The 15,965-nt window shown below is 43.9% G+C and overlaps 1 protein-coding gene across 1 annotated transcript in view; it reads right to left on the bottom strand.

Annotated features, from left to right (window-relative positions):
* The window catches only part of C2H1orf87 (chromosome 2 C1orf87 homolog), a 36,197-nt gene extending 20,572 nt beyond the window's left edge, over positions 1 to 15,625 (bottom strand). Inside the window, 8 exon segments of the mRNA XM_056845227.1 lie at positions 3,383 to 3,492; positions 4,747 to 5,010; positions 8,676 to 8,801; positions 9,741 to 9,868; positions 9,871 to 9,932; positions 9,934 to 9,951; positions 14,234 to 14,372; positions 15,586 to 15,625. Of these exon segments, the coding sequence (XP_056701205.1) occupies positions 3,383 to 3,492; positions 4,747 to 5,010; positions 8,676 to 8,801; positions 9,741 to 9,868; positions 9,871 to 9,932; positions 9,934 to 9,951; positions 14,234 to 14,340 (815 nt within the window). The 5' untranslated portion in view covers positions 14,341 to 14,372; positions 15,586 to 15,625.
* Positions 15,626 to 15,965: the final 340 nt, after the last annotated feature.

The raw sequence follows: 15,965 nt of genomic DNA, 5'->3' as shown, positions 1-15,965 counted from the left end.
CTAATCTGTCTGCAATGATGTTTCTGGCATCTTCCAAGGGAACGTTAGTGTATAACGCACTAACGTCAAGTGTGGCCATTACTCCCCCAACAGGCAAAAAATAATCTTCAACATATTGTATGAAGTCTCTAGAGTCTAACACATAGGATGGGGTTAAGGTGACAAATGGTTGTAAATAATAATCAAGGAATTTAGATATAGGCTCAAGTAAAGATCCGCATGATGACACAATAGGTCTTCCCAAAACAGGTCGGGTGTCTTTGTGAATTTTAGGGAGGGTGTAAAAAGTCGGAACTTTAGGGAACGAAACAGTAAGAAAATCTGCCACCTGCTGGTTTATGTATCCAAGGCTCAAACCTTCAGTAACAACCACATGAATCAATTTGTTGTCTCTCAAGCTTGGAATAGAGCCAACGAAAGAGAACGTCAATCTCTGTTCTCAAAAAAAGTACCAACTCCTAAACAAAATGTGTATTGTTCTCTAACTTATAGTAAACATTCCTTTGCCATAAAACAAGCCATCAGAAGACATTGGCATATTATCCAGGACATTCCTGGATGCAATTTTCCACCAATTTTTGGAATGCGCAAGACCCAAGCTCTTAGGGACCGTCTAATACATTCTGACTTCCTTAAGAAATCTGCTTCACACGTTTCGGCCGTCGGCCATTTTAAATGTGGAAAATGCTCTGTGTGTCCGCTGAGTCTTCCTGTTAAGGAATTTCGCTCAGCAACTTCAGACTTCAGATTCCAACTAAGACACTTTTCAAATTGTGCCACAAGCCGCGTAATTTACGCGGTTACATGTAAATGTTCTAAATTATACATTGGCAGTACCATGCGCCCAGTTCGGCTGCGCATAGGAGAACACAGATCGAGGTTGCGCTCTTTGAACTTCGAGGCTCCACTAACGAGCCACTTTGTGAAGCATAAACACTCTGAGACTGATATGCGTTTTTTTGTATTATGGGTTTACCGTGATCATCCACATGATCATAGGGATGTACAAAAAGTGCTCCTTCAAAATGAAATGCGCTTTATATATTTATTCAACACCTTGGCCCCCAACGGGTTAAATAATGAATTTGATTTGTCCTGCTTTCTATGAGTTGAGCTCCGTTTTTGACACTGTGCCTTTAATGAATCCAGTAACAACAGCAGCACGTGACCCATTAGCTCTATATCTGCGTATGCAGTATTTTTACAATCTAACTTGGAACCGGAAGGTTTGGCAGCCCTTCTTTTTGGGAGCATAAAAAATATTAATAAAAAATTGCAAAAATAATATATTATATAAAACTAATACGTTTGGATAATAAAAAGAAGAAAAAACTGAACTATATGGATTAAATTTCTCCCAGTGAGTTTGCTTTCTAACACACTAAGAGGTAAGCTTTTTATATGATTATTGTTGTCTATCCTTGTATTTACCATTGATTAACTATTTATTTAATTAAAAAATGAAAAAATGTAAAAATGTTATGAAAAATGTTATGAAAATTATTATATAAATTTTATAGGCTGATGAAGCTGTGCTTTTGTGAAAGCGCTAAAGATATCCAGAATAGCGTTTCCTCTCTTCGTTGTCTTGTCACTACCTTTGGACCTTTGTGGACCTTATTTCTACGGTTGCATCAGAAGATGATGGAATAGGATAAGACCTTTGGACTTTGGATTTTTTCCATTTGTTCCTGGTATTTTTGTATATAGTGTTTATATTGTTTTGTATTACACACCTTTGGTGGTTTTCATTTTCATCACTTTAATGAATTGTTGAAATTTCCTATTGAGTCGTGCTAGTTTGTTTGTTGCTGCTAGTACCTGTAGGTTGGCAACCCTACTATGGACTGAATTACATGTTACACTGGGAAATCATTGACGGGATCTCCCAGTGTGTTTTTAATGTTAAAAAGCAGTTACAAGTGAACCCAGGCCCAAGGGTTGCCAGCTTTGGGTTGGGAAATACCTGGAGATTTGGGGGGGGGGGGAGCCTGAGGAAGGCAGGCTTTGGAAAGGGGAGGGACTCCAGTGGGGCACAATGTCAGAGTCCATCTTCCAAAGTGGCCATTTTCTCCAGGTCAACTGATCACTGTCGTCTGCAGTTCAGTTGTAATAGCAAAAGATCTCCAGCTACCACCTGGAGGTTAACAACCCTAGGTCCAACTTTTTAAAAACCTGTACATTACTTTGGCCCTAAGTCACATTTGGAAACATGAGGTCAAAGACTGTATGCAGAGTTTTTATACAGACAAGTGGTCTTTAACTTTCCCAGACCTGAGACCCATGTTTAAACCTAGGGGGCAGCATAGGACTCACTGAATTGCAAGAATATTATACCGTAGGAAGTCATATGATATGATCATCAGGCAACTGAAAATGAGGAAGCCAGGAATCCTCTCCACCACTGAGTGACCTTGCCTTGCCATCTTTTGCTCCTCTGAACATGTAGGGGGGGTGGCACCTTTGATATCTATGCACGTGGAGTAGGAGCAGGTGCTTCCAAAAACATGGGGCGGGGAAAAGACACATCTATAACAGCTTGTGACCCAGAAGGCGAGGCTTCATGATCCATCTGAGGATTCGGACCCATGGATTCAAAAGCACTAGTACAGACAATCAAGGTGCACACAAATGGTATCTGAAATCATTTTTGCTCTAAGGCGTAAACTCAGGCCTCCCATTCGTTTGCCATGCAAATCACAGAAGCCCTTATCAGTGAGTACATGGCTGATAAAAAGAACTGTTTTACCTTCTTGCCATTCTTCTGGAGGGCAGTGTGGCTATTTTATTTGTTTAAAGCACAGCAAGGCTATTCATACATTTGAAAACTTTTTGAAAAATAGACTTTGCAATGTCATTTCAATTGTGAGAGCAAAAACCACAAAATGTACGCAGAGTTCATCTGTTCACATGAGAAATGTGGTCCTTATTTCTTCCTCATCCCGATAGGGATCCACTGGTACAAGACAGACTGAAATTTGTATTCCGATATTTTCAGTGTTGTTTGGGCTATATATATTAAGAGAAACTCAGGATCTAGGGCTGCCAAACCAACACATATCATACAAAAAACCTGAAATGAATGCATATATCATCTTGCCAGTTTTCCTTTGCCAAGGTTCGTTAAATGAAATCTGCACTAATCTCCACAGGGAGATTACTGGTGGCTGCAAGATAAAATCTGTGTTCTTGAGTGCTATGTAAAATGATTTGTAATTTCACAAATGAGCCAATTTTTCATTAGGAACTCATCAAAGCTGCTGGTAACAACAGAACCTATTAGATCTTAACCAGAAGGAAGCTAAGGAGAAAGGATTCCCTCCCCCCAACAACATTGCTCATTTATTGATAAGGATATGTATATTGAAAATAAAAATAGAACCTTTCAGTGTTGTTCTTTGACTTTTGTCTCTTTTGCGGAAGGACTCGTGGATTCTGCATTTTACTTGCTGCCACTAGAGTTAAACAGTGGACCAGATTTTCATAATTTACCTAAAAGACAGGCAAAAAGGGTTGAATTCAAAACATAATTTAAAACAGGGTTCTACTACTTCAAAACCCATTTGTGAAGTGGCAAGTAAATAGTGCTATTATTTGAATTCATTGAAATTATTTGTGAGAAATTTGTTACTAAACAGGAAAAATACTGTATTCTTTATTAATTTCTCCCCAATATTTTAGCCAAAGAATCTGGTATCTGTCTTAATGTATAAAGGAGGCATCTACTCAACAAATTTAAATTGTGCCTGGCAGTTTTGGTGAAACGGTTAAAGCAGAGTCATCTGAAATTGAATCAATCAAAGATGGAGATCCTGTAGCTGATCTGGGGTGGACCAGGGCAGGGAAGCCAGCTCCTGACTTTGATGGGTTTCAACTCATACCAGCTCCCTCTGTAAGGAGTTTGGAGGTTATCCTGGATACCTCTCTCACCTTGGAGGCCCAGATCACAAATACTGCCAGGATGGCATTTTTCCACCTTCACCAAGTCCGGCAGCTGCCCCCTTGCCTGTTCTGCCCTGACCTAGCCACAGTGATCCATGTAACAGTCACCTCCAGATTATTCTACTGTAACTCGCTCTATGCAGGGCTACCCTTAAAGTTGCTCCAGAAATGGCAACTGGTCCAGAATGCAGTGCCGTGGGTCCTTACAGGGACCCCTTGGAGATTACATATACAACCAGTGCTCCACCAGCTGCTCTGGCTCCAGGTTGAATACTGAATCAGGTTCAAAGTTTTGGTATTGACCTTTAAATCCCTAAATAATCTACAGCAGGGGTGTCAAACACCCAGCCCATGGGCCAGATCCGCCCCCCAGACAGCTTTTATCAGGCCTGGGTGCCGGGCCGTGGGACCATGTGCGCAGTCAGGTGTGGGGGGAGGCTTGTGCAATTGGTGGGGGGCGGGAGCCTCGTCTCGGCGGTGCTGGGTCACGGCGCCACTCCCACAGGGCAGGCTGGAGCCTCATCCCGGTGGCGCTAGGCCACGGCACTGCTTGTGTGCCCAGGGGCAGGCTGGAGCCTTGTCCCAGCGGCGCTGCCGCTTGTGCAGCCTGGGGGCAGGCAGGAGCCTTGTCCCGGTGGTGCCAGACTGCGGCGCCGCTAGCGCGGCCAGGTGAGGAGCAGGAGTATTAGCAATCAAATCTAAGACAAGTCTTAACAATACCTATTTCCCTTATGATTGCTTTTTCTCTATCCATTGGGTGAAAATTATTTGTTGTCACAAATTTGAAATCTTGTTTTAACATACCAGTTCTCGGTCATTCGCCTTGGAAAAGGTCTCGAAAAGGAGTTTGACAGTTGGTAGTTGCAGGGGGATTTCGTGCTTTAGGAGAAGGCGGCTCAGCTGTGTCTGAGGAAGAAGCCCTGAAACTCTGGGATCCAAAACCTTACATGCTTCCTGCAGTTTTTCTAGTGTAATCAGACTCAAAGGATATGACTCCAGTTCCTTTCTGAGGAATGTCAGAAGAGAATCATTGTCTTCATATGTCTCAGCTGGTTTTTGCATGGTGTCCTAAGGGAAGTAATTATTTTAAATATATAAGGAAAAGTGGTGATTCATGTATTTGTAGTAAAGTGAACTTTTTTGTGTGTGGAAAACTCATGAAGAAAATAGAAAAACTGTACAGAACAATAGCATTTCAAGTTGCATAAAGCCTCGGGAAGTTCCTGATCAGGGATAAACAACCCAAGCTCATATCATTTTATTGCAGTTGGTAGGTTCATAAAGTGCCACCTCTTGTTTCTTTACTCACAATCATTAGTGGAAACTTGAATCCTCCCTTCCCTCATAAAAATGCACTAAAATGGTGCAAAACCGTTTTTTTTAAAAAACAACCTTGCCCTAATTGTATAAAATCAGTGCTGCCATCAAGACCAGATGTTGCGGTGGATTTCTCACAGGCTCAAGGGGGGCAGGGAGAGGTTTCCACAGCAGACTATAGCTTCACATTTAAAGTATACATTACAATGTGAAGAGGGCCTGCCTTAAGACTGATAAGTCCAGAGTCTGTCATGACCTAATGACATGACTGTATGAAAGGATGCTTAAAGTGGATGAAGGGGTAACTATATCTCCTTAAATGAATGAACATGCCCAAACATCACTAACATTTGCTTGGATCTGAAGAAGTGAGCTGTGACTCACAAAAGCTCATACCCTGCCAGAAATTTTGTTAGTCTTTAAGGTGCTACAGATGGACTAACACGGCTGCCCATCGTGATCTATTTGCTTGGATGTAAGTCTTGATTATTTCAACCTATTAATTTCCCACAGATGTCTGCTTGGAACAAATGTTTGTCTTGCTGACAACTTCATATTCCAGAAAGTGGATAGGGAAACAAGGGGATCTGCTATCTTAGACTTGATTCTTACCAACAGGGAAGAACTGGTTGATGAGGTTAAAGTAGTAGGCACCCTGGGTAGTAGTGACCATGTAATCTTGGAATTTACAATCTTGGGGAAAGGAAAAACTCTACGTAGTCAGACATATAGGTTGGATTTTAGGAAAGCAAATTTTAACAAACTTAAACTGATGCTGGGTAGAATCCCATGGTCAAAAATACTTAAGGAGAAGGGAGCTCAAGAAGGGTGGGAATTTCTTAAAAATGAAATATTGAAGGTGCAATCATAAACCATTCCTATGAGAAGGAAAAATGGGAGGAGCCTAAAGAGGCCAGGGTGGCTCCATAAACAGCTTTTTAAAGATTTGAGAAATAAAAAAGGCTCATTTAGGAAGTGGAAGGAGGGCCTTATAACCAAAGATGAATAGAAACAAATAACTAGTGTTTGTAGGGAGAATGTTAGGAGAGCTAAAACTCAGTATTAGCTTAGTCTAGCGAGAGATGCTAAACGCAACAAAAAAAAGGTTCTTTTCCTATGTACAGAGTAAGAACAAGGACAAAACAAGCCCATTGCGGGGTGTGGAAAGTGAAATTGTAACAGGAGATGAAGAGAGGGCAGAACTGCTCAATTCCTACTTTTCGTCAGTCTTCTTACGAGGAAAATGGGGCTCAACATGGCGTAAACAGAACACATGATGAGGGAAGGGATTTGGAGCCTAGGATTGGCATTGGGGTAGTGCACAAATACCTAGTTTCTTTAAATAAAACAAAGTCCTCAGGGCCAGATGAATTGCATCCAAGGGTACTTAAAGAACTTGCAGATGAAATTTCTGAGCCTCTCTGTCCTTTATTTTTGAGAGTGCTTGGAGAACATGTGAGGTGCCAGAAGATTGGAGGCAGGCAAATATTTTCCCCATCTTCAAGAAGGGGAAAAAGGAGGACCCAGGTAACTACTGACCCATCACCTTGACTTCTATACCCGGAAAAGTTTTTGAACAAATCATCAGTCAGTCAGTCCTTGAACATTTAGAAAGGATATATCTGATTACTAAGAGCTAGAATGGGTTTCTCAAGAACAAGTCCTTTCAGACTAATCTTATCTCCTTTTTTGACAAAGTTACTACCTTGCTGGATCAGGGGAATGCTGTAGACATAGTTTATCTTGATTTCAGTAAGGGTTTTGATAAGGTTTCCCATAATATTCTTGTTGACAAATGGGGAAAATGTGGTTTAGATCCTATTACTGTTAGGTGGCTCTGTAAGTGGTGGACAGTCCGGACCCAGAGAGTGCTTATTAATGGTTCCTCGTCCACATGGAGAGAAGTGACTAGTGGAGTGCCTCAGGGATCCGTCCTGGGCCCTGTGTTGTTCAACATCTTTTTAAATTATTTGGATGAAGGGATAGAGGGGATGCTTATTAAATTTGCAGATGATACTAAATTGGGAGGGGTACCAAATACGGTAGAAGATAGAGCCAGGATACAGGAGGTCTTGACAGGCTGGAGAATTGGGCTAAAACTAATAAAATGCACTTCAACAAAGATAAATGTAAAGTTCTGCATTTAGGTAGGAAAAATTAGATGCATAATTATAGGATGGGGGAGACTTGTCTTAGCAGTAGCATGCGCAAAAAGGATCTTGGGGTCTTAGTAGACCAAACACTGAACATGAGTCAGCAGTGGGATGCTGTAGCTAAAAAGGCAAATGCGATCTTGGGCTGTATCAACAGAAGTTTAGTGTCCAGATCACGCGATGTGATGGTATCTCTTTACTCTGCTCTGGTTAGACCTTACCTATAGTAATGTGTTCAGTTTTGGGCAGCGTAATTTAAGAAAGATGTAGACAAGCTGGAACATGTCCAGAGGATGGCAACAATGATGGTGAGGGGTCTAGAGACCAAGTCTTATGAGGAAAGATTGAAGGAGCTGGGTATGTTTAGCCTGCAAAGGAGAAGACTGAGAGGTGATATGATAACCATCTTCAAGTACTTGAAGGGCTGTCATATAGAGGATGGTGCCGAGTTGTTTTCTGTTGCCCCAGAAGGTCGGACCAGAACCAATGGGTTGAAATGAAATCAAAAGTGTTTCCATCTAGACATTAGGAAGAATTTTCTAACCGTTAGAGCGGTTCCTCAGAGGATTAGGCTTCCTCAGAAGGTGGTAAGCACTCCTTCCCTGGAGGTTTTTAAGCAGAGGCTTGATGGCCATCTGTCAGCAATGCTGATTCTATGACCTCAGGCAGATCATGAGAGGGAGGGCGTCTTGGCCATCTTCTGGGCATGGAGTAGGGGTCACTGGGGGTGTGTGGGGGAGTTACTTGTGAATTTCCTGCATTGTGCAGGGGGTTGGACTAGATGACCCAGGTGATCCTTTCCAACTCTATGATTCTATGATCTATGACCATTTTGTGAACTTGGTGTTAGACTGGATTTGTTTCCAGCATTATAAATAACATTGCCAGCTCCAAGTTGGAAAATTCCTGTAGAACTGGGGGTGAAACTTGGGGAAGTTGGGGTTTGGGGAGGGGCAGGAGCTCAGCAGGGACGGGATGCCATAGAGTCCACTCTCCAAAGCTGCCATTTTCTCCAGGAGATCAGTTGTAATTTCAGTAAGGCTTTTGATAGTCTGTAGATCAGTAATTTCAGTAAGGCTAATTTGTGTCTGTAGATCAGTTGCAATTTCAGATTTCCAGGCTCCATGTGGAGCTGGCAATCCTAAATAAAACATCCCAGTATTGGGGGGGGGGGGAAGGAACCCCACGAGGACAACTAATGATCACAGCCAAACAACTTAGTCTGGAAATCACAATAAGCATGAGTTTTAACAATTCCATTACCTTTTGTTTTTCATGTTGTCTTAAATTCTGGGCTCCAATAGATGGTCTTTGAAGGGTGTGCACATAGGACAAAGACTTATCTCCAGAGGGAACAGAGACACAATATGTATTTGGAAGGTTTAAACCCTTGGGTAATAAACACAATTAGAAGGAATGCAATCAAAGAAAAACAAACTCTCCTACTTTAAAATAAAAACTGGCACTGTTTCCAATAATACAAAACAAAAATACAGAAAATGTGTCAAATGGAAACTATTATGAGCTGGATCCTACCAGCATTTCCACTGGTGCAGGATGGAGGAGGGGAGACCTCATCCAATTCCTCACCTCACTACAGCCTCCATCCTGTGTGGGTTTTTATCCATGCCATTCCAGAATCAGTGGCATGGCTATTTTGCTGGTACAAGATGGCCCTCTCTTCCCTATTCTGCCAGTGGAAAAGTTGGTAAGATCCAGCCCCATATTCTTTATTAGGAAAGAGGTGTCATGCTTGAACTAAGAAGACATGGGTCAAACTGTTCCTAAGCCATGAAGATTACTTCAAGAAGACCTAGGGTAGCCTACCTCACTGTCTCTCAGTTAACCTACCTCACAGAATTATTGTGAGGATAGAATTTGGAAAACCTAGATATACTATTCTAAAATCCTTTGTGGAAAATTGGGATACATATGTAATCAATACATATGATAATGTTGATTTCCTTCAACTATTTATTTAATTTTTTTTTCATTTTATAACAGCATTGTGATCTCCCAATGTATAGCCATAAGGCAATGTCATACTAAGTAAAATAAGTGATTGACTTAATGAATATTATTCCTAAATGACTCCAGAATCTTACATGAGAAACTGAAAGAGTACAAAAATCAAGAATCAAGAATTTTGTATCTTCCTAAATTACCTGTTGCCATCTGCAGATTTTGCTACCTTATTGTTTCACCTGATTCCAGACTATTTACAAAAAGAAGAAGAAAAACTATTCTTATTTATTTTGCATTCGATTAATTGTCTTCCAGTAAAGGCGTTAGTGGAATAAAAAAAATTCAACCTAAGTAGCAACTTACTTTGGTGTCCTCAAATTGGTCATTGTTTGTCTTTGCTTGTTGGGACTTGTGTCCTTCCTTTTCATCTTTGTTCTGTTCATCATTTAGCCTATAATTGATTTGTTGACAAGGAGATTTATTGAGACCTGGTTTCCATGTTTCTGTCTTGTATGACATGGGGGTAATGTTCTGAACATGGATTGAGTTTCAGCTCATACCATCTTTTGCTTTGCTGTCAGAAAGAAGTGTGCATCATACTGACTGATACCTAGGCAATAGCTCTATCATATCCTTTTACATTACAGAGCAATGCAGAAAGTATTTGCTTGTAAGTTTCCTGGAAAGAAATGCTGTAGTTTTATCAATGAGGTATTATGAAGGGACAGTTGGAATTATTGCATGTGTAGTTCAGAAACACAATAAACTCACAAACAATCTTGGCACAATTATATTTAATTTTGCTAAAGCAGTAACTTCTGTGAAATCATAGTTTATGGATCTCACCAATTGTAGAGAATAATAATCTAAGAATAATAACAAAAAGAGTTTTTATGTCAAATCAAGTGCAGAAAAAATCAACCAAAAGTCTGGGCAAAAATAATTGTTTTCACTGGGTACCTAAAGGGATACAGGCTAGGAGCCAAGTAAATATCTGCCTGGAGGGAGCTATTGTGGTATAGTGGTTACGGTGCCAACTAGGATCTGAGAGACCCAGGTTCAAAACCCCACTCTGCCACAGACGCTTGTTGGGTGATCTCGAGCGATTAATACATTCCCACCCTAACATAGGTCACAGGGTTGTTGTTAGGATAAAATGGATGGTAGGAGACTGATGAGAGCCTCTTTGGATTCCTGACTGGGGAGAAATGCAGGTATAAATGAAATACAAAACAACAACAGTGCACCACCACAGAAGGCCTTGTTTACAGTAGTACCTTCTTACTTTATAAGGTGGGTTCTCATGGAAAAGAGTCTGAATCTAAGATCTTAACAGTTATTTGTTGTTGTTGTTATCATCTTAAATGGACCCAAAGTGACTTACAACAAGATTACAACAGTATCAACAATTAACATATTACAATTTAACTATTAAGCAAATGAAATTTACTGAGGTTAGACAAGTGGCAACCTGAGAAGCATCGGATCCCTCTGGGGGATCCGGGTTTGCGGACCTGCGGGGGTGGGAACGGGGGGGCAGGAGGCTGGGTCTCGGCTTACCGGCTGCTGCAGCTGTTCTGGGTCAGCAGGGCGATGGTGCCCCCCCCTTTTGGGAGTGGGGGGTGAGCCCGAATGCTACGTGGGGCGGCCGGGGGAGCAATGGCGGCAGCCTGCTACTGGCCGCCCTCGCGGCTGTAGCCCCACCCCCGGGTGGACTTGGCGGGCCCTTTCAGGGCTGTCATGGGGCCGGGCCGGCTCCAATGAGATCGGGGCCGGCCAGCGTGCCGGGGGGGGATAAAATTCAGCCCCGCCCCTGGCCTCGGCCATTCTTCCCCACCACGCCGCTTGTTGTAGTTCTCAGGGAAGCGCTAATTTTTCCAAGCAGCTGCTCGTTTCCTTGCTTGCTTAGCATGGAGGCGACTTTAGTTTGGTTTGGAATTTGCCCTCCCCCTGATTGGGGTGGGGGGAGCCAAGGATTGCCAGGCCTGCGGCGCTCAGCTGGGTAGGTACCCTCACAAAGGCAAGTGGCTTCCTTCCCATGGGTGTGGGGGAGGGAGCAGAGAGGCTCCCCCCCCCGGTTTTCTTTGTCAGCTACTGCTGAAAGAGCACGCCGATGGCGGCTGTAAATAAAGGCAGGCTGGTGCTCAAAGGGGCATCGGGTCCCACAACAGGACCATCAAAGGAGGACAGGAACAGGCTCCCTTTCCATCATGTTTTTCTCATGCATTAACCTGTTTTGTGCTTACAACAGATGGAGGAGAGGTGCTGGATTGCCCCCCCTTTTTTGGTGGGGAGGCAGCTGATTTGACACTGCCTGTTGGCTTGCTGAGCAAAGATTACCTGGAATTCCTTCCTGTCAATGAAGCTCTCGGACAATGACTTTGCCTTGTCATGGATGCAGGACGGGCAAGCATCCTGGAGGTGCCTCTTGGAGCTGGGCGCCAGCTGCTCTTGATACTGCCTGTTGGCTTTCTTCCTGTGAATGTTATCCCGAGGAGAGCTAGGCATGGCTCAACTTTGTTCCTAGGGTCGATGCCCAGTTGTTTCACAACTCCAGCCCGGGTCATGCCACCTTTTGCATCAAGGCCATTGGTAATCATAAGTCCATGGTTTAGAGGAGTGCATTTGGCTGCCATGCAGTGTCTGCCCCCCCTTTTAGTGGCAGCTCATCGGCTGAGTTGCAGCATGGACCCGTGGGCGCAGATTGTGCGATGGAGGGGAGTATGCAGCTTATATGACTAGCCTAGCCCCCCGTGCCTGAGTGATCATCCTGTGGCCCTTGCTCAAATGCCCAGGGTAGTGCCGATTGCTGATTTGGGGTCAGGAAGGAATTTTTTTCTAGGCCAGATTGGCCAAGGGTCCTGGAGGTTTTTCGCCTTCCTCTGGGCATAGAGCAGGGGTCACCATTTGGGCAAAAGTTCCCTGCAGTGTGCACAGGGCGGGACAGTCCTTTGCTCTGCGCTCTACTGCTTTGCTACATCCTCAGGGGTATGGTCACAAGGATGGGTTCAGGTAAGGGGAGTGGTGCCTATGGGCCAGCCCTCCCAGGGCTGATGACATTTGTAAGTGGGTTGGGATTGGAGCCCCATTAACATACGGCAAATTGACAGCAGTTTGCGTATGGGGGGGACTGAACTTGTTCCCCCAACTACGGAGTTTGGCCTTTCTCCAGGGAGAGATCTGTAGAGCGTAAGGGGTACGCCAGGCCACAGGAAGGCAAAAATCTAAGTGGTTTGCTGGATTTGCAGCCCCTCGGAGGAAGGGAGTTTTGATTTGCGGGCACAGTATAGTGCCCTGGAACGGGAAATGTACGGCATCAGCTGGTTAACTGGACTTCTCATATTTGGGTGTACGTGCCTTGGCACCTGCGCTTTGACAGGGGTCAAAGCTTCATGGACCCCCAGTTGCTCTGGTCATCCAGTGGTGTGAGAGGCCCCAAGGGCCTAGGCAGAGGAGCTGGCTGACACCGGGGTTGGCATACGCTGGGAGTCCTTGGTGCCGCTGGGACAGTGCAGCGGGTGGCAACATGGGGCACCGGATATCTTGGTAATCAGATGGATGAGAATGACCTGGCGAGACGGAGGGGCCGCGATCTGTGGGAGGTGGCAGCGGCAGACCTGGGGATCCTGGCCGTGCGGCTGCCCAGGACGACCCTGGTGTGGTCAGACATGCTGGGGCGGAGATGCCGGTCCGGTGCGCAGTATCCTAAAAAGGTGGGCCAGGAGGAAGGTCACGGTGGTTGTGGGTAAGGCGGTGACGGCCATGGGAGGAGACGTGATCCATCACCCAGACCTGTCTTATCGGAGGAGGGCCTTGTTCCGCCCGGACGGGGTGCACCTGTAGTCATGGGGCATGGACATATGGCTGCAGGACATACGTCATTGGCTCTGCCGGTGGTTGCAGCATTAGGCGTTGGCAGGAGACTCCTGGAGAAGCGGGGGTAGGCATCTCCGGTCGCCTCTTGTGGCGGTTTGGGCATAGGGCCAGATCCAGTTTGGGGGAAAGACGGCCTGCGTGCCCCACTTCCTACTCTGGGTACCCTAATAAGGGGTTTTGGGGGGAGGCCAGGAATGGTGAAGCCTGGCTCGGGGGCTGCGGTTTGGCCTCCTCCCAAGTGGCAGTGGACCACACAGTTGGCTTCCGCCCACGTGAGGACCCAGCATACTGCCATCTCAGGCTGCACCCAGCAGACGGGTTGCGCACAGGGTACTATCAGCTGACAGACGGGTCAGCTGATCCCTGGATCCTGCCCTTCATACTTGCCAATGCCTAACGCTGTAATCAATAAAGTTGTGGCCTTTTTCACTCCAGCTACGGTGTACTTGTCATTATTGGATAGGACCATGTGGGGTCAGTCACCAGGGTATGGGTTTTACCCTGGGGGTAACAAGTGCCCCCACCACTCTCCCCCCATAGGACTGGGGCCGCAAAGGGCCTTCTCCGTTGTTACACCAAAACTTTAGAATTCCCTCCCTAGAGAGATTTGTCTGTCTCCCTCTATCGGTGTCTTTCACCAGCACATGAAGACTTTTTTTTGTTTCATCTGACATACCCCCAATAATGGTCATTGGTTCTCCTTCTAGTGTTGTTTGTTTATATGTTAATTGAATTTTATATTTTTAACTGTATTTTAATTGTTTAAATGTTTTTTTTTTTTACTGCTCACTGCCTCATAAACCCTGATTGGGTGGAAGGCAACATGAAAATGTGCTAAATAAGTAAATCAAAATTAGATTTAAACCATAGACATCACTGGTGATTGTATTTTAACTGCCTTCTCCAGTGACTTCTAAAATTAATGACATAATCCTGCTAACAGGAAGCGAAGGATATTTTTTTCTGTAAATCATACTTACCGGTCAGGTTTTTTTACCAAGTACTTGACATATTTGCTCCCAATGATTTTTATGACAGTCTCATAATTTGCATTGAATCCATAAGGGATCTTTTTGATTGAAGCCATTGACCACAGCCTTTCTGCAGAATATCACTTTCCTGTAATTTCAAAAAGCATAACATTAGAGATTCCCTAGAAAGGAATTTCTGTCTCTTTCTCTTTATATACAGATCTGAAAATAGGCAGGAGCTCTCAGATGTTTTAGGACAGGAGTCTACCACTCATGTTGTTGGGTCCTTAAAACACATTAAGTTAAGGACCCGACAACATGAGTTAGAGGGAACACAAAGAGAAATGAATGCTGTAAAAAAGGAAGCTCAGGGCAATGAGCAAATGTGAAAAATGCAGTTACAGATTCTTGTCTAATTTCAGTAGAAATGAAGATTTTTGTCCTTATAGAATTTTGTCTTTCTTTAGGATCCATGTGTCATCAAAATGATAGACCTGGAATCCACACCCATTTTAGCCAACTTTGCCCAATGGCCCATTTTCAGTAAGATTCACATGGATCTCATCTGAAGAGGCAAATCATTCCATTTCAGTAGCAAGAAACAGTCTGTTATTATTTGGGATCAGCTTAAGCTCAAAAGGTATAATAAATGTTCATTTTCTGCATCCTCACTTGATATTAATGAATTCATTTTTAGAGTTCTGAATTAGAGCAGCTGTAGTTTTGAACAGCTGCAGGGCACTGAAAAACAAGAATGATTCTTAAACCCTGTTACTTAGGTGTAAGTACTGCAAGCTTTACTTTTTGCACTAATTTCCCATCAAGGTTTTTTTTTTTTTTAAGCTGGATCTTAACTACGGTCCTTGGAATGACAGCGCCTGAAACCGGTAATGTACAATTTTCAAGTAATTCAGCCAATGGAGTCTTTGAGGGAGAAATCATCGCAGAAACAAATGCCCAAATGAGAATTCCCTGGCAGACATGAACCAGTTGGACTCTGCTGAAAACCCCCTGAGAAATCAAGTTAGTAGCTCCAGAACTTGTCAGTCTATGCTGAAGCTCTGAAAAAACTCCTGCAAAGACATCTCTGTTCTCAGCGCAAGGATCGAGATCTGCAACTGATGGCCCTGGTGGATAGTTCTCTAGACTGGTGAAGGACCACTCTTGGCTGAAGGCCCTCTCCAGTATTTACAGTGAGACCAGCACTTCATTTTGAGTTACTGAATATGCCTGTATTGAACCATATGAAAATCAGCTTGTTAAACCTTTTGTAGTATTTCATTAATCAAGATCACAGTCAGCAAAAGTATCATTTTAAGCAATTATTTTCTACATTCTTATAAAGGACTGGGAGCACCCACCTCTGTTGAGTTCTCTGTGCTGACTTGCCTTTCTCTAAAGCTAAAGGCAAAAAGTATCCAGCCACAGCTGCAGCTGCACCAGGGTGAGCGCACGGCTTTTCATCCTCCACTGGGATAACAAATCTGCTGTAACTAAGGACGCAGTGCTGTTGCTAGGCTGGGCAAAGTGTGTCACTCCACAGTCAATACAGCCAGCAGGAGGCATGTTTTAGCTTCAAAATGATCAGGCGGGAAGACTGTTTGCCTGGTATATGTAATTCCAGATGCTCAGAGATCATGCGGAGTTGTCCACCAAGGTGGAGGCAAGCTTCAGATGTTTCAGCAGCACTATGGATGTTTAGAACATGCAACAGAATCTTTACAGTTTAATTAGTCCAAAT

This window comes from Euleptes europaea, chromosome 2, assembly GCF_029931775.1.
Source record: "Euleptes europaea isolate rEulEur1 chromosome 2, rEulEur1.hap1, whole genome shotgun sequence".
In the NCBI taxonomy this organism is placed as follows: Eukaryota; Metazoa; Chordata; class Lepidosauria; order Squamata; family Sphaerodactylidae; genus Euleptes; species Euleptes europaea.
Note: the sequence above shows the minus strand (reverse complement) of the source record. Positions and strands in the feature narration are given on the sequence as shown.